At 42.5% G+C, this 25,050-nt stretch overlaps 1 protein-coding gene across 3 annotated transcripts in view; it reads left to right on the top strand.

Annotated features, from left to right (window-relative positions):
* Positions 1–25,050, top strand: part of tecta (tectorin alpha) — a 41,720-nt gene that overhangs the window by 2,055 nt on the left and 14,615 nt on the right. For all 3 annotated transcript variants that reach the window (XR_006769664.1, XM_045717280.1, XM_014197767.2), the window contains exons 2-13: positions 7,084–7,148; positions 7,451–7,590; positions 7,750–8,037; positions 8,455–8,592; positions 8,889–9,054; positions 9,154–9,566; positions 9,720–10,290; positions 10,587–11,197; positions 12,865–13,435; positions 13,679–14,349; positions 20,148–20,832; positions 21,232–21,431. Coding sequence is in view for 2 of the 3 variants with exons in the window: in XM_045717280.1 (XP_045573236.1) it covers positions 7,085–7,148; positions 7,451–7,590; positions 7,750–8,037; positions 8,455–8,592; positions 8,889–9,054; positions 9,154–9,566; positions 9,720–10,290; positions 10,587–11,197; positions 12,865–13,435; positions 13,679–14,349; positions 20,148–20,832; positions 21,232–21,431 (4,518 nt within the window). In the remaining variant the exon portion in view is untranslated. The remainder of the gene's footprint in view (positions 1–7,083; positions 7,149–7,450; positions 7,591–7,749; positions 8,038–8,454; positions 8,593–8,888; positions 9,055–9,153; positions 9,567–9,719; positions 10,291–10,586; positions 11,198–12,864; positions 13,436–13,678; positions 14,350–20,147; positions 20,833–21,231; positions 21,432–25,050) is intronic.

Below are 25,050 nucleotides of genomic sequence, written 5' to 3'. Positions count from 1 at the left end.
TTGGACTACATTTAAGGACTAAACTTAAATTTTTGGTTGAGATGGAGATGTAAATCCAACATATTAATGATTTACTTGAAGATAACATTTGAAATCAACCAAAGCTTGAAACTCTAGGCCTAAATGTATTGTCTGTTTTCAGTTGAAATGAAAGCTGTTGATGACTTTGCGAATGCTATAAAGGCCTAATAAATAGTATCATTGATGATATGAGACTTATAAAGTATGGTAACATTTAATTTGCTTTGTTAAACCTACCCTTTGGAATGACTTCGATAGCTGGTGGTGCCTCCACTCATCTCACTTCAGTCTCTCGGTGGACCCACTCTTCTCACATAGAGCCCCCCCCCAGCCGCTTTACATAAGGGATAAAACGGCAACATTCTGTACATTACCTTGGAATAATGGACAACGCAGCGGGACGAGGTGGAGCCCAGTCCCTTTGCAGAGTTTATTTTTCCAAGATAATGTACAGAACAGAGGTGTTTATCGTTAAATAAAGGTAAAAATGTATTTAGCAAAAAAATATGAATCCCGCTTAAAAATAATATGAAAGCACTAATTTACCGGTATAAATACTTTTTTCGTTGATATTTTCATTTTTATAAGCGACAGTAGGTTCCAGAGAAATTCATGTTCATCACTCACCATGTTAGGTCATCAGATGCTCCAAAAAAAAGTATCTGCAAAAATAAATTAATGCTAGTTAGCCAGCTACGTTTTTTTCCTTGTTGGACTTGCGTTTACAATGTATCCAATTTTGGTTTGTGTGGTTGTTGGTTTAGCTTTCTGTAACTTTGTAGCAAGTACGGCCTGCATGTGAAGGTGCTTATTGCGTCATGATTGCAAAGTGTCCCAATGTCTTTTCTAACTGTCCCGATACCTTGTTTTAATGTACATTCTAACCAATTAAAAACAAGCATTCAATAATGCTATGGTATAATTTAATTCACAAGGTATTACAAACTGGCCACAGTATTTAAGTGTCAGTCTTTCTCCAATTAATTTGCAATGACATAATCCACATATTTTTGGTACTTAGGGGAGGAGTAGGAGCTTAAAAGCCCTAAAAAGGCAGAGCGCCTCAAAGTACAAATACAGTTGAAGTTGGAAGTTTACATGCACTTAGGTTGGAGTCATTAAAATTCGTTATTCAACCACTCCACACATTTCTTGTTAACAAACTATAGTTTTGGCAAGTCGTTTAGGACATCTACTTTGTGCACACTTTTTCAGCTAATTTTGACACTTGCAAGCTGAAGAACACCATCCCAGCCGTGAAGCATGTGGGTGGCAGCATCATGTTGTGGGGGTGCTTTGCTGCAGGAGGGACTGGTGCACTTCACAAAATAGATGGGATCATGAGGAAGGAAAATGATGTAGATATATTGAAGCAACATCTCAAGACATCAGTCAGGAAGTTAAAGCTTGGTTGCAAATGGGTCTTCCAAATGGACAATGACCCCAAGCATACTTCCAAAGTTGTGGCAAAATGGCTTTAGGACAACAAATTCAAGGTATTGGAGTGGCCATCACAATGCCTGACCTCAATCCTATAGAAAATGTGTGGGCAGAACTGAAAAGGTGTGTGCGAGCATGGAGGCCTACAAACCTGACTCAGTTACACCAGCTCTGTCAGGAGGAATGGGCCAAAATTCACCCAAACTTATTGTGCGAAGCTTGTGGAAGGCTACCCGAAACATTTGACCCAAGTTAAAAAATTTAAAGGCAGTGCTACCAAATACTAATTGATTGTATGCAAACGTTTGACCCACTAGGAATGTGAATAAATAAATAAAAGCTGAAATAAATCACACTCTCTACTATTATTCTGACATTTTACATTCTTAAAATAAAGTGGTGATCCTAACTGACCTACGACAGGGAATTTTTACTCTGATTAAATGTCAGGAATTGTTAAAAACTGAGTTTAAATGTATTTGGCTAAGGTGTATGTAAACTTACGACTTCAACTGTAAGTATTGCTTTATGTAATTTGTGTTCTTGTTAAATGTTTGCTCAGCCTACATGTTCATATGTTTTATTTATGTGATGTATACTATAACCATGTATTCATACTACGAGTCTTCCATATCTATGGGATGTCCACCGCCCTCATATGACATGTCTGCTAAAATGTTTTATCGGGTTCTTCAATGAGAGACCGAACAAATATGGTTAACTTTGATTCTATACAAGTAAACACCAACAAAATCCAACTGATTACATAGAATGTGCACAGGCTTCATGATGACAAAAAAAAGCATAAGGTTCTTGAATATTTAAAGAGATTGTCAGTTGTTGTGGTTTTTATGCAAGAGCTACACCTCAAAAAATGATAAATGTAATATTTAAAGAGAATCTGGTTGGATAGGCCTATGCTGCCACCTACTGTAGTAACAGCAGAAGTGTAGGTATCCTGATAAATAGGAATACACCCTTTTCCATTACTGTATATCCCAGCATACGGACCAAGAAGGACATTTTCTAATTTGAATTATACCTTACATGAGGAAATATACACATTGATTTCATTGTATATCCTCCCAGGTGCAAACCTGGTGTTTTTAGATATAATTCAAGCTATATTAGGTCAACCCCAGACTGGAACTATTATTTTAGCAGGTGATCAAACATTTAGCAAGTTAGACAGACATGGCAATAAAAAGGTGAAATTCAAGGAACCTCCAGAGGCTGAACATTTTCATCTCTTCAAATATTTTACAGGATACCTGCAGATTATTATTCCCAACTACAAAAGACTATTCCATTTTGTCTCAAAGTAAGGAAAGCTATTCAAGAATTGACTACATTTTTATTTACAAAAATGCACTCAACAATATACTGGGTTTTAAAATACATGATACGGTGCTTTGGGAAAATTTTCAGGCCCCTTGACTTTTTCCCCCAAAAAAATTATCTCAGTAATCTACACACCCCATAATGACAAAGCAAAAACAGGCTTTTAGAATTTTTGCTAATGTATAAAAAATGAACAGAAATACCTTATTTACGTAAGTATTCAGACTCTTTGATATGAGACTCGGAAGTGAGCTCACGTTCATTCTGTTTCCGTTGATCATCCTTGAGATGTTTCTACAATTTGATTGGAGTCCACCTGTGGTAAATTCAATTGATTGCACATGATTTGGAAAGGCACACACCTGTCTATACAAGGTCCCACAGATGGCAGTGCATGTCAGAGCAACAACCAAGCCATGAGATTGAAGGAATTGTTCGTAGAGCTCCGAGACAGGTTTGTGTCGAGGAGAGGCACAGATCTGGGGAAGGGTACCACAAAAGGTCTGCAGCATTGAAGGTCCCCAAGAACACAGCGGCTTCCATCATTCATAAATAGAATAAGTTTGGAACCACCAAGACTCTTCCTAGAGCTGGCCAATCGGCCTAAACTGCGCAATCGGAGGAGAAGGGCCTTGGTCAGGGAGGTGACCAAGAACCCAATGGTCACTCTGACAGAGCTCTAGAATTCCTCTGTGGAGATGGGAGAACCCTCTAGAAAACTATCTCTGCAGCACTCCACCAATCAGGCCTTTATGGTAGTGGCCAGACGGAAGCCACTCCTCAGTAAAAGGCACATCCGCTTGGAGTGTGCCAAAAGGCACCTAACGACTCTCAGACCAAGAAACAAGATTTTTCGGTCTGATGAAGCCAAGATTGAGCTCTTTGGCCTGAATGCCAAGCGTCACATCTGGAGGAAACCTGGCACCATCCATACGGTGAAGCATGGTGGTGGCAGCATCATGCAGTGGGAATGTTTTTCAGTGGCAGGGACTCAAATCAAAACAACTTTATTTGTCACATGCGCCTAATACAACAGGTGTAGACCGTACCATGAAATGCTTACTTACAAGCCCTTAACCAACAGTGCAGTTCAAGAAGAGTTGACCAAATATTTACCAAATAAACTAAAGTAAAGAATAATAAAAAGTAACACAAAATAACAATAACAAGGCTATATGCAGGGGGTACCGGTACCGATTCAATGTTCAGGGGTACAGGTTATTCAAGGTAATTTGTACATGTAGGTAGATGTTAAGTGACTGCATAGACAATAAACAGCGAGTAGCAGCAGTGTATAAAACAAATGGAGGGGGGGGGGGGGTGTCAATGTAAATAGTCCAGTGGCCATTTGATTAATTTGTTCAGCAGTCTTATGGCTTGGGGGTAGAAGCTGTTAAGGAGCCTTTTGGTCCGGACTGGGAGACTAGTCAAGATCGAGGCAATGTGCAAACATTTCTAAAAACCTGTTTTTGCTTTGTCATTATGGGGTTTGTGTGCAGATTGATGAGGGGGCAAAAACAATTAAATCCATTTTAGAATAAGGCTGTAATGTAACGAAATGTGTAAAAGGTCAAGGGGTCTGAATACTTTCTGAATGCACTGTATAGTGATATTGGATCATTCTCATGTGTCATGCTTAATTGTACCCACAGAAAATACACTTAGTGACAGACTATGGAGAATGAACAGATTGCATCTTCAAGACCCAAAAGGTATTAAATATGTAAATGAAAACAAAAATAAATGTTGCATTACAGATACAGATTACATAGAGGACAGAGAAAAGCTGACCCCTGACATAATTTGGGATGCTTTTAAGGCGTCCTTTAGGGGAATGATAATCTCATACTCTGCAAAAATTAAATCTGAGTTAGTGATTTATTTGTATTTAATTTCTATCTTCGAAAAAAGATTTTAAAAATCTTTACACGGTAAAGAAGATAATACAATTTCTGAACTTAAACAGGAATATGATATTTTACTTTTGAAGAGAGCCAACAACTTCAGGTTAAACTCAAAGAAAACATACTATTTTATGCCAAATAAACCTGGTAAACACCTCACAGCCCTCACAAAATCAGTACCCGCCAAACCAGTTTATAATTCTTAAAGATACAAATGCTTTAATTAGAAACAACAATGTCAGAGTCATGTCTTAAGTGTAAAACTAACGATAACTAAATAATTCATAACTTCTGCGAGTGCTATGAAGTCCAAAAGTTAAAGGCAGAGTTAGAAAGTTGGATGTCAGAAGTTTGACAATGTAAATTGACTTTTAATCCAGCCATCTGCATATTTCAAGACATGGCATATGGGGGTGCGGTGAGATACCCAGTGGGTTGGACAATATTATTTTTGTGACATACTGAAGATGCTATTACTTAAATACTGTGAGTCAAATGATACTCCAACGTTAAGAGAATGGAAGAATATAATGCTTCATTATTTAAGACAGAAATAAAACACAATTTGTCATATGGGGTAGAGTCTTACAAGTATTAGAAACAACACTGAGTGTGGATACGATGGGAACTTGGGTCTGCGCAAGTGTGACGTCCCCAAAAAAAAACTAAAATACAATATATCAAAAAAGGAATGACTTCGATAGCGAAATATATTAGTGAAATATATTCACGTATTAAGAGATCTCTCAATAATCATTCTCACAGTAACACATTGTTAGTAGTGACAAAGCTAAACCAGGGCTTGGTTAAAATCCTGGATGGATCGCCAAACAAATAGCTGTAAATAGATCAACTCTCCAGTAGGATGTGCTGCCTAGCCTATTGGTTTTTTTTCTGATAGTGGATATAACATTGAAGATCTGACATTGTTTCAAAGGTACAAATTCAACATATTTTATACAAGGTTTGTCTATGTTGAAAATTGGTTACAATGATGACATAATCCTGTGGTTGAAATTCCACCAGTTTACGTTGATGACTTTTTTCAAATCCAATATATTTTCCACATAGATTCCACATCACAATATGTTGTAAAATTACTTCGAAACAATGTTGGTTCAACCAGTTTGTGCCCAGAATGTTGCATATGATATTGTATCTCTCATTCTTAGCAAAAAGGTCAAGAGCCACATGAACTAATACATAAAAACAATACAAATTTACATAGATCTAGTTTTATAAATGAATGTTTTTTAAACTATATCTACAAACGCTTAATTTGGATTATGTAGAACAACGGGCATGGATATCAATTAACATTGTCCATTATGAATAAAACATGCTATTCTCTGTGATCAGTTTCAAACGCAATTAAAAATACACCTATGCAAAAAAAGTACCTTGAGTTTTGGTTTTTCAAATCAGTAATGAAGTAATACCTTAACCATTGAACCCCTTTGGGACTTTCTCCAAGCGTCTTACATACACAAATAAGACAGGACACAACGTTAAATGGTATTTTTACATTCAATTGACAACAACCATTCAATCAACATTCAGCTACCATTCAATCAAATGTTGAATTGAATTAGATCAGGAATTTTCCCTTGGATGGACTTGGCTGTACATTCTGGTTTGGCAGTGGGAAGCCGGCCAAGCCAGGCACCGACGCAACCCCAGAGGGCCACAGTAAGAACCCTAGCAATTCAAGCCTGCTCAATTAAAGCCATTAGTGCCCCACTGTTTACGCTCCCCTCTCTTTAGCCAACAAGACATGGCTCCCAAACAGACGTGGTAATGAGCTCCCAGGCCCAGCTCCCATCAAGGAGACTCTGGAGCGGAGAGGCTTGGGTTGGGCCGCAGGGTCCATGGCTTTGAGAGGGCACAGCCCCACCGTGGTCCACTCACACGGGACCGCAAGGCGAATGTGATCCTGACACATTGTTCCTGAATGCATAATGGGGCCTTTTCAGGGCTCCTTTAACGGGCCACCGCGGCAGGGAGAAGGGGGTACTCCCAAGGGAGACATGGGAGACTGATTTTAAAGAAGTTACGTGTCGTCGTCGTCGACCGGCTGGCCGGTACTCCCTTGCTCCCCAGTGCTCTTGTTAAATGCTCTTGTTTATGAGAAGTTGTCTCTGTGAGTCATTTTTACCCTTCTTTGGTATCAGCCTCCTAGAAGACATAGGGTTCTAGTTGCTGGCGCTGTTGTTCATGAGGTTTTGGGGGTCTATGGCTATGGAGAATCCGAAAAACTCAATCAACAAGCCCTTCCTGAATAACTCTCGTTAAATGCTTTGTCCTGAATTAACTATTCTCACTCTCATTGTCCCCAGTGGACTTACTTCAATCCCCTCTTTCTCTTTCCTCCATCTAGGATGCTCAGGCCAGGCACTCCAGTCATTCTGTTCCACCTCTTTAGCTTCTTTACCCAGAGAGAAGGTGAGTGAAGTGGATCCCATTCTGATTCACATGTTTTCTGTATCTTATATAGAGGTATCAGAGCAAATTAGTTAAGGACCACTGTCTTATAGACCGTTATGAAAGAGTGAAAGTTCAGTATGTTTAGAAGGCATAAGTTATTTTCCCTTTCTTTCTGGTTAAACAAGCACGACATTGATCTTATCTTGATTGAATTCTCCAAAATGTCTCAGATGACATGAGTAGTCTATCTAAAAATTTGACCAGTTGTTCTCCCTTCTTTGCTAGACCTGTTACAATTGTCTCCCTACTTCTTCTTTCAGCTCTTTCTCAAGAGATCATGTACCCCTATGGGCCCGTCCACCGAGATCTGGAGACACCCAAGATGGATGATGGAAGTTCCACTGAAATAATTATACTCATGCCATTCATTTTCTTTAATAACCCCTATCGCTCAATCTATGTAAGCTCCTATATACCCTTATTTCCTTCAATAACAGCAAATATCTTAGAGAAATGTTAATCCACCATATCATTCACTTAACCATTAATTGCTCTTTTTATCATCAATCTGTTCATCAACACATCAATCGGGACCGTGCCTCCCTCTCAATCTCTGCAGGTCAACAACAACGGTGTGATCTCCTTCAACGTGCAGGTGAGCCAGTTCACCCCCGAGGCCTTCCCGCTGAGTGACAGCAGATCCTTCATCGCCCCACTATGGGCTGACGTGCACAACGGCATCCGCGGAGACGTGTACTACCGCGAGAGCACAGACCCAGAATTACTGGAGCGGGCCTCACAAGACATCCGCAAGTACTTCAAGAACATGCCCACCTTCACAGCCACCTGGGTCTTCATCACAACCTGGCACCAGGTCACCTTCTACGGAGGCAGTCAGACCACCCCGGTAAAATAACCACAATCACTAATCACAGGGATTATTATGCTCCACACTCAAAACACCTTTAGGCACACGCACAAGAAAAGAGATGGTACCTGAATTGGCATTTTACAGTATGTGGCCTTAGTTGACGATGGCCACTGACATTACCATTTATCCCAGAAGAAATGTAAAAAATCATGTGTGTCTGTGATCCTTAGCCAGAACTGAAAGTAAATGTTCATATGTTGTTGCCTCAAATAGAAATCTCATTGAACCTCTAGGTAAGTATTTGTTTAGTCTAATATGTGGTTATTTGTTTAGGTTAAAGGTTAGTTCTGCCAGGTGGTGAATCTTTGTTTAGTCTCACTCAGTGTTTTTCTTTTTTCTCTCTTTGGGCTCATATTGAACTTACTATGCCTGCATATTCTCACCTCTCTATAGGTTAACACGTTTCAGGCTGTATTGATATCAGATGGTCTGTCATGCTTTTCCATGTTCAACTATGGAGAGATCAACTGGAGCACAGGCACTGCCAGTGGAGGAGACCCTCTGACTGGTTTAGGTGGAACCACAGCACAGGTAGTCCAATCATGATAACCCACATATACCACCAACGGCACACATCAAACCAATCACATTTCCCCATGTACCACCCCTAAAACACATCTAACCAACCAACCAACCAACCATGATGTCCCATATACCTCCCCTAAAACCATATCAGACCAATCATGTAGTCCCTCCTATGACCTCTAAAACACAGAAGACCAACCCCCCAGATATAGCTCAAATACAGCAGAACAATCTTGATGCCTCCCACCTCTAAGTAAGTGATAACCTCCTCACTTGCCTTTCCCCATCTCTCCCATTTCCAGTCAGGTTTTAATGGAGGAGACATTGGTCACTTCCTCAACCTGCCTGGGTCCCGCTCCAATGACGTGGTTGAAATCGAGCAGACGACCAATGTTAACCTGCCTGGCCGCTGGGTCTTCCGTATAGACACTGCCCTGATAGACCCAGCCAATGGTTGCAGTTACAATGGTGAGTATGAAGTGGAACATAACAAAGACGACACACTGGAAAAATATCTAGGTTCGGGAAGACCCCATAGTCATTAGGAATGTCCATATCTTCTCCTAGGGCGGTTCTATCGCCGCGGCGAGATCTTCTGGCTGTCTGACCAGTGCTCCCAGCGGTGCCGCTGCCTAGACATGGACAACGAGGTGCTCTGTCAGGAGGCGCCATGCGGCCAGCTGGAAACATGCGAGCAGCAGGAGGGTGCATTCTACTGCCAGCCCACGCGCACCAGCACCTGCGTGGTCTTCGGTGACCCACACTACCATACCTTTGACGGCTTCCTCTACCACTTCCAGGGCACCTGCTCCTATTTGCTGGCACGGCCATGCTGGGAGGTGGCTGGCTTGCCCTTCTTCAGCGTGGAGGCAAAGAACGAGAACCGCGGCGTGGCCTCCGTATCCTGGTTGAGGGACGTCACTGTGGAGGTGTACGGCCACCGCGTCACCCTGCCTAAGGGCAGCCAGGGCACTGTACAGGTGAGGCTAGGTACATAACAGTGGTTTGATCACGTAGTTTGACAGGTAAGAACAGCAGATTCTGTGTACCGCTCTATTGGTTATCGAATATGGTGTTTACGTGGTACTAAACTCCATAATCCGCCCTGAATCTCCTAGCTCTTTCTTTTCCAGGTGGATGGGCTGGTAAAGACACTGCCAGTCCAACTCCAGCTGGGTGCGGTCAGGGTGTACCAGTCAGGTGTTGCTGTCGCCCTGGAGACCGACTTTGGCCTCCTGGTGTCTTACGACGGGCAGCACTATGCCTCTATCTCCCTGCCCAGCTCCTACTTCAACAACACATGCGGCCTGTGTGGTAACTATAACGACGACCCTGCCGACGACCCCGTGCTGCCCGACGGCTCGCTGGCCGAGAGTGTGGTGGAGCTAGGTGGCAGCTGGCGGGCAGAGGACGCTGACTGGCGCTGCACGGATGGCTGCGCCCAGAACTGCAGTATCTGTGACCCGTTGACCGAGGCGTTCTACTTCCGCCCGGACTACTGTGGACTCATCAACAAGACAGACGGGCCTTTCAGGGACTGCAGAGCAGTGGTGGACCCCACGGCCTTCGTCTATAGTTGTGTCTACGACATGTGCAGTAACAGGGACAACATTACCACCCTCTGTCAGGCCATCCAGGCCTATGCCTTAGCCTGCCAAGCCCTGGGGGTCACTATACGACCCTGGAGGTCACGCACCTTCTGTGGTGGGTGCTCTTCTGTCCCACATGTATCTATATGTCGGGGTAGGAATGGTTTTGTTTGGACATGAAAGGGACTCATAGCTACTTATCCCTAAAATAAAGATGTAACTTGCTGTTTCTGTTAGATGTGGTTAATATTGCTTACTCCAACAGCTGTCTTTATCTCTCATTCTTTCTTTGCCCCCACAATATCATAGTACAACTTACAGTGGTAATCATTTAACACATAACAGCATAACAATGTTTCATTAATATAATTTCTAATATAACATCCTCTTTCTCCTTTGATTTGCTGCCAGCCCTGACATGCCCTGAGTCCAGCCACTACCAGGTGTGCACCAGTGCCTGCCCGGCCTCCTGCTCAGACCTCACCGCTCACCTGTACTGTGCCCACCCGTGCACCGAGGGCTGCCAGTGCGACCAGGGCTACGTGCTGAGTGGCAGCCGTTGTGTCCGGCGGCAGGACTGCGGCTGCGAGCGGGACGGCCTATACTACCCCCTCAACGACACTTTCTGGGTGGGCCCCACTGGCGAGGCCAGAGAGTGTACCCTGCGCTGTGTCTGTGGGCCCAATGGCGAAGTCTCTTGCTTCAACGACTCGTGTAGAGAAGGCGAGGTGTGTGTGGCGGAGGTCGGCCTGTTGGGTTGTTACCCCCGCAGGGAGGGAGTGTGTTCTCTGGGCCAGAATGTTGTGACAGCCTCTTTCGACGGGGCCTCCATGCTCTTTCCGGACGACAGCTCCTACTACCTGCTGAGGTCGTGCGGGCCGACGCCAGCCAACGTATCGGCTGTGGAGGTGAAGATGGGCCGGCGGTTGGTGAACAAGGGTCCGGCCTGGATGAGGCCCGTGGTGGTCAGGGTGGCCAACCTGGAGGCCCAGATGGGTGGATCAGACTTTGACACAGTGAAGGTCAGTATTAAAGCCTGGTGCTCCAGTCTGTTTGTGTTTTAGCCAACTTTTCTCTCTGTTTGTTCATTGTCATGCAAAACGTACAGTATGGGACCAGGCTATTTTGGTGCTACATCAGTCTTATGATTGAGAGAAAACGTATGAGTCTCCAGACAGATAAAGAGATCTGTAAAGATTCTGTTGAAAATGTATTCAGAAAGCATCATTGCCGGTCGGTTTTCCAGACCTAGGCTAACTTTACTTCTGGACTAAGTATCACTTCCAGTGGAGAAACTCCATTTAACATACTTTTACACCAAGGGTTGGCTAAATATCAGTCTGGGAAACTGGCCCTGAAAGTCTAATGTCATCATGAGATACCTTTCTCATGCTGAAAGTAATTTAGCTGGAATATGTATATCCCAACACTACATTACAGTGATTCAATGTTGCTGCTGGGTAAATCTATTTGAATTCAATTGCTTTTTGACAGCACCCCTTTTGATTTGAATGAAACCTTGAAAGGGACATATTGGAGATAAAGGTGCTCAAAGTTGACCTATTTTTATACCCCACCATGTCATGTCGTCATCACTGGAAAAGATAAATGGTTGAGATTGATTTAAAAGCTTACAAACAGGGTTGTCAAACTACTTGATCATTTTTCTTGGACATGTTTTTTGTCATTTTTTTTACCTTAAACATCAATTATCTAAAAACGCATAAACTAGAGTTTTCATATTTGCATATGTTGTAGCTTACACTTCATTTTACATCATCACTTTGTGTTGTGCTCGCCATCGGTTGCTCTCAACACGCTCTTGAATATGGGTGTCATTTACATTTTTTTTCATAACATTTACATTTCAACTTTCAAATGGTACCACAAAGATGATTGGAGGTCCACACATCAGAGAATGTTGACTTGGATGGGAATATCTTTTGTTTCAAATAATACTGTCAATCTTCCATAGGAAACCTATTGAAATCATAGAAATATAGATAATAGAATAGACATGACCATTTAAGTTGACATTCAACGGTGGGTGATTCGGCGGCCATCTTTGTTGTAGTAATTCGAAGTAAAAATGTAAATTCAATTTCAATGGTGTGCTAGCTAAATTGCAGTTGTCTGATGGGATAGAGCCAATCTATGAATTACATTTCTATGATTGAAATTACACCCACCCTGTATTCAAGAGCATGTTGTATCAACCAATGGCAGGCACCAAAAAATGATGTAAAGTAGGGTCTAAGCTACAACATACGCGAATATGAAAACAATCAGAATATACACATTTTTAGATAATTGACGTTTAAGGTAAAATAATGCCATATATGTGTGTATGGTATTATTTTTTAAATAAATTATTATAAAATAGTTTGACAAACCTGTTTTGTAAACTTTTAAAAGATATCAAACTCAACCATTTATCTTTTCCAGTGATAAAGACATGGTTGCCTCAAGGTATGGTGGGATATGCAAAACTTTGAGTACTTTTATCTCCTGAATGTTTTTGCATTCAGGTCCAAAAAGTAACTTCCTGACCACTTCTTCCATGGGCAAACATGTATGGAAAGTTTTGTTTAAATCAAAAGGGATGCTGTCAAAAAGTGATTGCATTCAAATGAATTTACCCTGCTATTACCAGTCTGTGACACAATGTTATGATGTCTCTAATTCCCAGCTGAACGGTGAGCCGGTACTACTACCTTATATCCACCCTCTGGAGACCCTGATGATCTACCGCGCCCCGGGCAACGCCACCGTGGTGGAGTCCAGCGGATTGGTCCTAGTCCGCTACACCCGCCAGGGCTTCCTCAACATCTCCCTCTCTACCCTCTTTTACAACGCCACCTGTGGCCTGTGCGGCCTCTTCAACGGAAATGCCAGTGACGACCTCCGTCTACCCAACGGCCGTCTGGCCGAATCCCCCGAACTCTTTACCGAAGGCTGGCGGGCCATCGCCGACGACCTGACATGTAACGGCGATTGCGACGACCTGTACCGCATGTGCACGGACCTGCGGCTCTACCAGAGCCCATGGATGTGCGGCAACATCAACGACCCGGGGAACAGCTCATTCCTGGCGTGCCACGGTGCTGTCAACCCCTCGCCGTTCTTCCGGAACTGCCTGTACAACATGTGCGTGCGGGAGGGAAACCGCTCGGCGCTCTGCTCTTCGCTGCAGGCGTATGCCTCAGCCTGTCAGGACGCCCAGGTGGGCCTTGCCGCCTGGAGGAGTGCTACCAATTGCCGTGAGTTAGTCCCCCCACCACCACCACCTTGGAATGTTGTTGAGTGATTAACTAACCATGTATTTTTCCTTTATGAACCACGCATTGAATCTGCTAATTCTGAATATCCCTTTCTCTTGTTTCTGTCTCTGTTCGTCATCTGTCTTTATCTCTCTACTTTTCTTTCTTTCACCGTCCCACTCTCTTTCTCTCTTACCCCACTCTCATCTCTCTCTCCCACCTTTCTCTCTCTCCTTCCCGCAGCCTTGCCCTGTCCGGAGAACAGTCACTTCGATGAGTGCACTAGCGCATGCCAGCTGACCTGCGCCGGCCTTGACGAGCTCGACGAGCCGTGCCCACTGCCCTGCCAGGAGGGTTGTCAGTGCGAGGAGGGCTTTGCGCTGCGTGATGGCCAGTGCGTGGCACGCAGTGACTGCGGCTGCCTCGATCTTGGCAGCCGGCAGCTGACCACCAACCAAACCTTCTGGACCGACTGGGAGTGCAAAGAGCGCTGCTACTGCAACGGCTCGGACAACAGCGTCTACTGCACGCTGGCACCATGCGGGGAGGGCGAGTACTGCCAGGAGGGCCTTGAGGGCCTCTACTTCTGCCAGCCGCGCACCGAGGCGCTATGCGTTGCCGCCGGTTACAGCCACTTCCTTCCGTTCGGTGGTGTGCCCTTCGAGCTACAGAGCAGCTGTACCTTGAGGCTGGCTACAACGGCGTGCAACGGCGGGGTGGTGGGGGAGGATGATGGGGATCAGAGCCCCGACACCCAGCCTGGGACGAGCAGCAGCGCCACCTTCCCTCACTTCAAGCTGTCAGCCCGGAACGAGGAGAGGGACACGGGGCAGGCCATCTGGGTGAGAGGGTTCGTCTTGGAAGTCTACGGCTATGAGATTGAGGTGTCTCGGAGCTACAAACACACCATCACGGTGAGTGGATTATACCCCTTTCACACTACCTCTCCATCCTGAACCAAACTGTACTGGCTCTGATATTTTTGTTTCACATTGTCCTTTGTGAAATGCTCAGTAATGCTTGGTTTGGTTTGAGTCAGTAGTGTGAAAACTCTGAGGCACAGTCAGTCTTGTTAGACTTTATTAGGAAGAAACATCTGTGGTAAGTAATGGGAACAGGCCAATAATCCTTCCAATGCCTTTCAGAGAATCAAACTGAAAAGTGACAGGGGAAATGTGTTCTTATTATGTCTTAATTTCAGTGCGTATTCATCCTTCCAATGTGACTGATGTATTGTGAAGGTCACAGTGGTTGGACGTGTAAGGGAGAGTTATTTGCTAATCAAGCCTATAGAATAACGGAGCAAAGAGTGAATTCCTCTTTGATTGGCTCAGGGTGGATCTTATTTCAATCAACATCTTTTATCGGGCTGGATTGGGCTCAGAGGAACGGCTGACCTGAGCGACATTTGGAAAGGGTTCACAAACCAACCCAAAGATCTGAGAAAAACCACAATACACACACTTGATCCTATACACTCACACTTACACCCACAAGATATAAACACACACACACACACAAACACAAACAAACAGACATACAGAGGCATCATGACCATAGGGGGCACAAGGGCACATGCCCCATTATATTTGTCCTGTTAAACAAAACAAAACAAAAAAAAGAAATATACACATACAGTACCAGTCAAAAGTTTGGACACACCTACTCATTCCAGGGTTTTTCTTTATTTTTACTATTTTCTACATTGTAGAATAATTGTGAAGATATCAAAACTATGAAATAACACATATGGAATCATGAAGTAACCCAAAAAGTGATAAACAAATAAAAATATATTTCATATTTGAGATTCTACAAATAGCCACCCTTTGCCTTGATGACAGCTTTACACACTCTTGGCATTCTCTCAACCAGCTTCACCTGGAATGCTTTTCCAACAGTCTTGAAGGATTTCCCACATATGCTGAGCACTTGTTGGCTGCTTTTCCTTCACTCTGCGGTCCTACTCATCCCAAACCTTCTCAATTGGGTTGAGGTTGGGGGATTGTGGAGGCCAGGTCATCTGATACAGCACTCCATCACTCTGCTTCTTGGTCAAATAGTCCTTACACAGCCTGGAGGTGTGTTGGGTCATTGTCCGGTTGAAAAACAAAAGATAGTCCCATTAAGCACAAAAAAGATGGGATGGCATATCGCTGCAGAATGCTGTTGTGGCCATGCTGGTTAAGTGTGCCTTGAATTCTAAATAAATCACAGACAGTTTGCCCTGACAGCTTTGCACACTCTTGGCATTCTCTCAACCAGCTTCATGAGGTAGTCACCTGGAATGCATTTCAATTAACAGGTGTGCCTTGTTAAAAGTGAATTTGTGGAATTTATTTCCTTCTTAATTCATTTTGAGCCAATCAGTTGTGCTGTGACAAGGTAAGTGTGCTATACAGAAGAAAGCCCTATTTGGTAAAAGATCACATCCATATTATGGCAAGAACAGCTCAAATAAGCAAAGAGAAACGACAGTCCATCATTACTTTAAGACATGAAGTCAATCCGGAAAATTTCAAGAACTTTGAACGTTTCTTCAAGTGCAGTCGCAAAAACCATCAAGCGCTATGATGAAACTCAGGCAGTTAGGAAAGCTAAGGCTAGCTTTTTCAAGCAGAAATGTGCATCCTGTAGCACAAAGTCAAAAAAGTTTGGGGACACTGTAAAGTCCATGGAGAATAAGAGCACCTCCTCCCAGCTGCCCACTGCACAGGCTAGGAAACAATGTCACCACCGATAAATCCACTATAATTGCTGCAAAGAACCCACTACTAAAGGACACCAATAATAAGAAGAGACTTGCTTGGACCAAGAAACATTAGCAGTGAATATTAGACCAGTGGAAATCTGTCCATTTGGTCTGAGTCCAAATTTCAGATTTTTGGTTCCAACCGCCGTGTCTTTGTGAGACGCAGAGTTGGTGAAGGGATGATCTCCGCATGGAGGAGGAGGTGTGAGTGTGCTTTGCTGGTAACACTATCAGTGATTTATTTAGAATTCAAGGCAAGCTTAACAAGCATGGCTACCACAGCATTCTGCAGTGATGCAGCTGAAGTCGGTAGTTTACATACACTTAGGTTGGAATCATTTAAACTCGTTTTTCAACCAATCCACACATTTCTTGTTAACAAACTATAGTTTTGGCAAGCCGGTTAGGACATCTACTTTGTGCATGACACTAGTAATTTTTCCGACAATTGTTTACGAACAGATTATTTCACTTATAATTCACTGAACCACAATTCCAGTGGATCAGAAGTTTACATACTCTACTTTGACTGTGCCTTTAAACAGCTTGGAAAATTCCAGAAAAGTATGTCATGGCTTTAGATGCTTCTACTAGGCTAATTGACATCATTTGAGTCAATTGGAGGTGTACCAGTGGATGTATTTCAAGGCCTACCTTCAAACTCAGTGCCTCTTTGCTTGACATCATGGGAAAATCAAAAGAAAATCAGCCAAGACCTCAGATTTTTTTTTTTAGACCTTCACATGTCTGATTCATCCTTGGGAGCAATTTCCAAAGGCCTGAAGGTACCACGTTCATCTGTACAAACAATAGTACGCAAGTATTAACACCATGGGACAACGCAGCCGTCATACAGCTCAGGAAGGAGACGCGTTCTGTCTCCTAGATATGAACATACTTCGGTGCGAAAAGTGCAAATCAATCCCAGAACAACAGCAAAGGACCTTGTGAAGATGCTGGAGGAAACAGGTACAAAAGTACCTATATCCACAGTAAAATGAGTCCTATATCGACATAACCTGAAAGGCCGCTCAGCAAGGAAGAAGCCACTGCTCCAAAACCGCCATAAACAAAAAGCCAGACTACGGTTTGCAACTGCACATGGGGACAAAGATTGTACTTTTTGGAGAAATGTCCTCTGGTCTGATGAAACAAAAATAGAACTGTTTGGCCGTAATGACCATCGTTATGTTTGGAGGAAAAAGTGGGAGGCTTGAATGCCGAAGAACACCATCCCAAACTTGAAGCATCATGTTGTGGGGGTGCTTTGCTGCAGGAGGGACCGGTGCACTTCACAAAATAGATGGCATCGTGAGAAAGGAAAATTATGTAGATATTTAATATAGAAGGAACATCTCAAGACATCCGTCAGGAAGTTAAAGCTTGGTTGCTAATGGGTCTTCCAAATGGACAATTACCCCAAGCATATACTTCCAAAGTTGTGGCAAAATGACTTAAGGACAACAAAGTCAAGGTATTGGAGTGGCCATCAAAAAGCCCTGACCTCAATCCTATAGAAAATGTAATGGCAGAACTGAAAAAGCGTGTGCGAGCAAGGAGGCCTACAATCCTGACTCAGTTACACCAGCTCTGTCAGGAGGAATGGGCCAAAATTCACCCAACTTATTGTGGGAAGCTTGTGGAAGGCTACCCGAAACGTTTGACCCAAGTTAAACAATTTAAAGGCAATGCTACCAAATACTAATTGAGTGCATGTACACTTCTGACCCACTGGGAATGTGATGAAATAAATATTATCCTGACATTTCACATTCTTAATAAAATAAAGTGGTGATCCTAACTGACCTAAGACAAGGAATTTTTACTATGATTAAATGTGAGGAATTGTGAAAAACTCTGTTTTAAATGTATTTGGCTATGGTGTATGTAAACTTCTGACTTCAACTGTTCTTCATTCCATCTGGTTTGCGCTTAGTGGGACTATCATTTGTTTTTCAACAGGACAATGACCCAACACACCTCCAGGCTGTGTAAAGGCTATTTGACCAAGAAGGAGAGTGATGGAGTGCTGCATCAGAGGACCTGGCCTCCACAATCCCCCAATCTCAACCCAATTGAGATGGTTTGGGATGATTTGGACTGCAGATGAAGGAAAAGCAGCCAACAAGTGCTCAGCATATTTGTGAACTCCTTCAAGACTGTTGGAAAATGATTCTAAGTGAAGCTGGTTGAGAGAATGCCAAGAGTGTACAAAGCTGTCATCAAGGCAAACGGTGGCTATTTGAAGAATCTCAAATTTGAAATATATTTTGATTTGTTTAACACTTGTTTGGTTACTACATGATTCCATATGTGTTATTTCATAGTTTTGATGTCTTCACTGTTATTGTAGAAAATAGTAAAAATAAAGAAAAACCCTTGAAAACGTAGGTGTGTCCAAACTTTTGACTGTGTGTGTGTGTGTGTGTGTGTGTGTGTGTGTGTGTGTGTGTGTGTGTGTGTGTGTGTATACACTACCGTTCAAAAGTTTGGGGTCACTTAGAAATGTCCTTGTTTTTGAAAAGCACATTTTTTATCCATTAAAATAACCTCGAATTGATCAGAAATACAGTGTAGACATTGTTAATGTTGTAAATGACTATTGTAGCTGGAAACGCCAGATTTTTAATGGAAAATCTACATTGGCATACAGAGGCCCATTATCAGCAACCATCACTCCTGTTTTCCAATGGCAAGTTGTGTTAGCTATTCCAAGTTTATAATTTTAAAAGGCTTATTGATCATTAGAAAACCCTTTTGCAATTATGTTAGCACAGCTGAAAACTGTCCTGCTGATTAAAGAAGACTAGTTCTTAAGACTAGTTGTGTATCTGGAGCATCAGCATTTGTGGGTTCGATTACAGGCTCAAAATGGCTAGGAACAAAGACTTTCTTCTGAAACTCGTCAGTCTATTCTTGTTCTAAGAATTGAAGGCTATTCCATGCGAGAAATTGCCAAGAAACTGAAGATCTCGTACAACGCTGTGTACTACTTCCTTCACAGAACTGCGCAAACTGGCTTTAACCAGAATAGAAAGAGGAGTGGGAGGCCCCAGTGCACAACTGAGCAAGAGGACAAATACATTAGAGTGTCTAGTTTGAGAAACAGACGCCTCACAAGTCCTCAACTGGCAGCTTCATTAAATAGTAACCTCAAAACATCAGTCTCAACGTCAACAGTGAAGAGGCGACTCTGGGATGCTGGCATTCTAGGCAGAGTTGCAAAGAATAAGCCATATCTAAGACTGGCGAATAAAAAGTAAAGATTAAGATGGGCAAAAGAACACAGACACTGGACAGAGGAACTCTGCCTAGAAGGCCAGCAGCCTGATTTAGTGTGAATAGCTTGCTAAAGGTTTGCCTGCATTGTTTAAATGTCGACTAAAAGAGGTGCGATATGTAAACACTCCGAATTTTCTGTGAAAATATTAAGATACTAATGTTAGGGGAGCAAAAGTAGCATATTTCACTATGGACTAAGCTAACAGGTTAATTTCCACCACTCACGGACTACACCCACCTCCCTTTGTGAAAATTTGGGTGACATACTGTCGCCCTTTTCTCTCTCCTGTCTTTCTTTTTGTTTTTGGAAGACAGATTTTTCTTTAGGAAGCGAGACATGATACTCCTCACTCGCAGCTCACTGCTAGCAAGTACCATTCCAGCCCGGTTTGGGGGCAGGACCGAACCATTTCATGTAAACAGAGGCTCTCTGGATGTTTACTTTTAGCCAAAAACAAGAAAAGAAAAGAAACCGTCAGTTTTATTAGTACATTGTAAATAAAATATTAGATGAATGATGATAGGTAAATTTTTTTCAATATCAAATTATTAACCTCATGTTCTAATAACTTTTTAGGGCCCCTGTCAGTCACAGGCCCTTAGAATCATCTTAACTTCCCCCCTATACGGCGTCCCTGCACACACACAGCCATGACTCTCTCTCATGTTATCTCCTAGGTGAATAAGGAGCGTCTATACCTGCCTCTGAAGCTGGGACCAGGGAAGGTCCACATCTTCACCTTCGGCATGCAGCTGGTGTTGGAGACGGACTTTGGCCTGAAGGTAGCCTTCGACTGGAACACCCTGCTCCTGCTCACGCTGCCCAGACGCCTCTACAACGCAACCTGCGGCCTGTGCCAGGGCATGCCACTCTCCTCTCCGCCCACCTTCACCACCAACGACTGGGGTATGGCCTGGGCCGATCGGGACACCTTCTGCCAGGTAGGGTGCGGCGACTCGTGCCCACGTTGCGGATTGGTCGAGAGAGGCCTCGGCGCCGTCGACGCCCCTCTCCTTGTCACAGATGCCAACGTGGAAGGCGGGGCCCAAAATGTCGAGGGAGGAGGCATCAATGTTGAAGGCGGGGGCTACACGGGAATCCGATTCCACCTGGGTGACGGGCTGTACGTGTTTGTGGAGCCCGAGGCAGTGCGTCTGTGCGGGCTGATCGCGGACCGCGGTGGTGTGTTTGCACGCTGTCACAGCAAGGTGGCGCCAGCGTTCTTTTACCAGAGCTGTCTGCAGGACACGTGCCTGGACCAGGGTGCCCCAGAAACTATTTGCAACTGGCTGCAGATCTACACCAGCACATGCCAGACCCAGGGGGTGCGCGTGTTAGGCTGGAGAAGTGACACGCCCTGTGGTGAGCACAATAATAATTGAGGCTCACATGGGACTACACTTCAATAGAAATAGCCTACTAGATAATAATAACTTATACTTTCACAAAGGTTACATGGAGTTTTCAGTCATATTATTAAGGAAGAGATTAATCACAAGCAGGAGCTTTATGTAACCCCTCCTATACAATGACATACATTGTCACATGAACAGCTAACTAATATTTTGTTCATATCTATTCTGTGTCTACCATCCACTAAATGCACCCAGACTTGTAATCTGTCCAGAGTACCACTGCCAGGTAAATGAAAAAAGGTTTATCATGTCTGTCTAGTGCACTACTGTACATAAGGAATAGGGTGCCATTTTGGACTTAACCCACATCTTCGTTGAGGACATGATTATTTTTCTCCTTCCTCAGTGCTGACGTGCCCAGCCAACAGCCACTACTCTGGTTGCATGTCAGTGTGCCAGCCGCAGTGTGCCCCAGCCCGAGGCCAGAGGGAGTGCACCCAGGACTGTGTGGAGGGCTGTCAGTGTGACCAGGGCTACGTCCTCAACGGCAAAGGCTGCATCCTGCCCCAGAACTGTGGATGCTACACGGACGGCAAGTACTATGAGGTGAGTCAATCACACAGACAGTAGTCTCTCTCCACAGACAATCATATACAGTTCACCTGACATGGTACCAGCAAACAAAAATTGGTTCTGTGAAAGTTCCCAGAACATACGTTAGGTCACGGCAAATGTTCTCATAACACAAAAACTGTCCAGTTGTTTATAGAATGTTTCTTTTAAGGGTTCCCAGAATATTTCATTCGGTTTTGGGAGAGGAGAGAGGGGTTACTAAAAAAACAAAATATGCTCAGTTGTGAGGGGATTCATACAATGTTTAAAGAAAAATTCCACCCCAAAACTATCTTTAGGCATTTGTTTCCTTAGTCCATTGTTGATATAGTCCCAGACATGTTGCATGTTACAGTACACAGCATATGAAGAGAATGGGAACATTTGAATAACTCAGAAAATGTGTTCTGTGTCCTGATAGACCATATTAGACTGAAAAAATCCTGCAAGGTCAAAGATATCCACTGGTGGTGAAGAGGGTTAATGATCTGGTTGGAGATCTTAATATTGCAGGTTCAATCCCTCATATATTTTTAACCATGTTTCTTTAAAAACCAAAAAACAGTGAAGTTGAGGCACAGATATACTCTACTGAAAGAGAGGATGTCTTTATTTGGTCCAGACTAGGTATTATGTCAGCATTCTTATAGGAATGTCCTGTGTAACCTAGCTTTAATTTTTAGGAATGTTACCACAACAAAGCAAATGTCTTATAATGTACCCACACTGTTCCCAAAGCCTAATTAAATGTTTTGAGAACCTTTAAATAACTCAAAGGCTTTTCTGTCAACATTTTTGCAACATTAAATTTATATTTTGTGCACACTGATACAAACATAATGTTAATGTCAGCACATCTGGATAGATTCCCATAACACTAAAACTATCTCTTGTCATATCCCCACAATGTTCCCACAACCTAAAGAAATGTTTTACGAACTTTTAAAGAACATAAAACATTTGGTCTTGGAACATTCTTTTAACACCAGGTGAATGTTTTTTTGCACCCTAAACAAAACATTGTACAATCTGCACAACTCAACAGTTTTTTGTGTTTTGGGAACATATCTTTTGTGATGTCCCCACAATGTTCCCAACAGACTCTTCCCACAACCTAATGAAAAATCAGGGAACTTTTAAAGAACAGACAAAATGTGTTCTGGGAATGTTATTGCAACATAAGGAGAATGTTTTATAAAAACATTATGATCATCATCATGACTAAACAGTTTTTGTGTTTTGAGAAAATTTGCTGCGAACTTTCACTGAACACATTTTGGTTGGCTGTGAAAATGTTACTGGTACATTGTTTTTACCCTTCTTGGAAACTTTGGGGGAAGGTTCTGTGGTGGTTGTTACAGATGTTGTGCACAACATTTTAGTGAATGTCAGGAGAACATTCCAAGGATATCTTATTTAAAACATTTTTATTTAGTATTTTCATCAAAACATTATTAGAATGTTTTGGGGATGTTATCATCTTAATGTTAGATAAAACCCTAACTAGAACTTAATGGGAATCTTAGCTAATGTTCTGGGAATGCTCCCAGTATGCTGGGTAGTTAGCATGAGATTTCAATTATGTTTGGTGAGAGTACACAGACACTACTTAATGCAATTAATTGTCTGTTGTCTGGTATTCAGCCTTTGAAATCCTCACCTAGAGGTTTAAATATTGTAACATTAAAACTGCACATACAGTGCTTTCAAATCAAAATCAAATCAAATCAAATGTATTTATATAGCCCTTCGTACATCAGCTGATATCTCAAAGTGCTGTACAGAAACCCAGCCTAAAACCCCAAACAGCAAGCAATGCATGTGAAAGAAGCACGGTGGCTAGGAAAAACTCCCTAGGAAAAACTCCCTAGAAAGGCCAAAAACCTTTCAGAAAGTATTCACATCCCTTGACTTTTTCGAAATTTTGTTGTATCAGACTAAATTTATAAATTGATTATATTTAGATTTTGTGTCACTGACCTACATGCAATACTCCATAATGTCAAAGTTGAATGTTTATACCTTTATTAAAAATTAAAAGCTGAATTTCTTGAGTCAATAAGTATTCAACCCTTTTTTTATGGCAAGTCTAAATAGGTTCAGGAGTAAAAATGTGCTTAAGAACTCACATAATAATTTGCATGGACTCTCTCTATGTGCAATAATAATGTCTAACATGATTTTTGAATGACTACCTCATCTCTGTACCCTACACATATAATTATCTATAAGGTCCCTCAGTCGAGCAGTACATTTGAAACACAGATTCAACCACAAGACAAGGGAGGTTTTCCAATACCTCACAAAGAAGGGCACCTATTGGTAGATGGGTAAAAAAAAGCAGACATTGAATATCCGTTTGAGCATGGTGAAGTTATTAATTACACTTTGGATGGTGTATCAATAAACCCAGTCACTACAAAGACACAGGCGTTCTTCCTAACTCAGTTGCCGGAGAGGAAGGAAACCGCTCAGGGATTTCACCATGAGGTCAATGGTGACTTTAAAACAGTTACAGAGTTTAATGCCTGTGATAGGAGAAAACTGAGGATGCACCAACAACATTGTAGTTACTCCACAATACTAACCTAATTGAAAATAAGGAAGGCTGTACACAATGCAAATATTCCAAAACATGCATCCTGTTTGCAGCAAGGCACTAAAGTAATAATGCAAAAAAATGTGGCAAAGCAATTCACTTTTTGTCCTGAATACAAAGTGTTAAGTTTGGGGCAAATCCAATACAAAGCATTTAAAAAAATTATTTTACCTTTATTTAACTAGGCAAGTCAGTTAACGACAAATTCTTATTTTCAATGACGGCCAAGGAACAGTGGGTTAACTGCCTTGTTCAGGGGCAGAACGACAGATTTTTACCTTGTCAGCTTGGGGATTTGATCTTGAAACCTTTCGGTTACTTGTCCAACGCTCTAACCGCTAGGCTACCTGCCGCATTACTGAGTACCACTCTCCATATTTTCAAGCATAGTGGTGGCTGCATCATGTTATGGGTATGCTTGTAATCATTAAGGACTGGGGAGTTTTTCAGGATAAAGAAATGGAATGGAGCTAAGCACAGTCAAAATCCTAGAGGAAAACCTGGTTCAGTCTGCTTTCCACCAGACACTGGGAGATAAATTCATCTTTCAGCAGGACAATAACATAAAACACAAGACCAAATCTACGCTGGAGTTGCTTACCAAGAAGACAGTGAATGTTCCTGCATGACCAGGTTACAGTTTTGACTTAAATCTACTTCAAAATCTATGGCAAGACCTGAAAATTGTTGTCTAGCAATGATCAACAACTAATTTGACAGAGCTTGAAGAATTTTGAAAAGAATAATGGGCAACTGTTGCACAATCCAGGTGTGGAAAGCTCTTAGAGACATACCCAGAAAGAGTCACAGCTGTAATCGCTGCGAAAGGTACTTCTACAAAGTATTGACTCAGGGGTGTGAATACTTAAGTAAATGAGATATTTCTGTATTTCATATTCAATACATTTGAAAACATTTCTAAAAACATGTTTTCACTTTGTCATTATGGGGTATTATGTGTAGATATTTTAAATTTTTTAAGTAATCTATTTTGAATTAAGGTTGTAACACAAA

This window comes from Salmo salar, chromosome ssa04 (assembly GCF_905237065.1).
Source record: "Salmo salar chromosome ssa04, Ssal_v3.1, whole genome shotgun sequence".
Lineage (NCBI taxonomy): Eukaryota > Metazoa > Chordata > Actinopteri > Salmoniformes > Salmonidae > Salmo > Salmo salar.
Note: the sequence above shows the minus strand (reverse complement) of the source record. Positions and strands in the feature narration are given on the sequence as shown.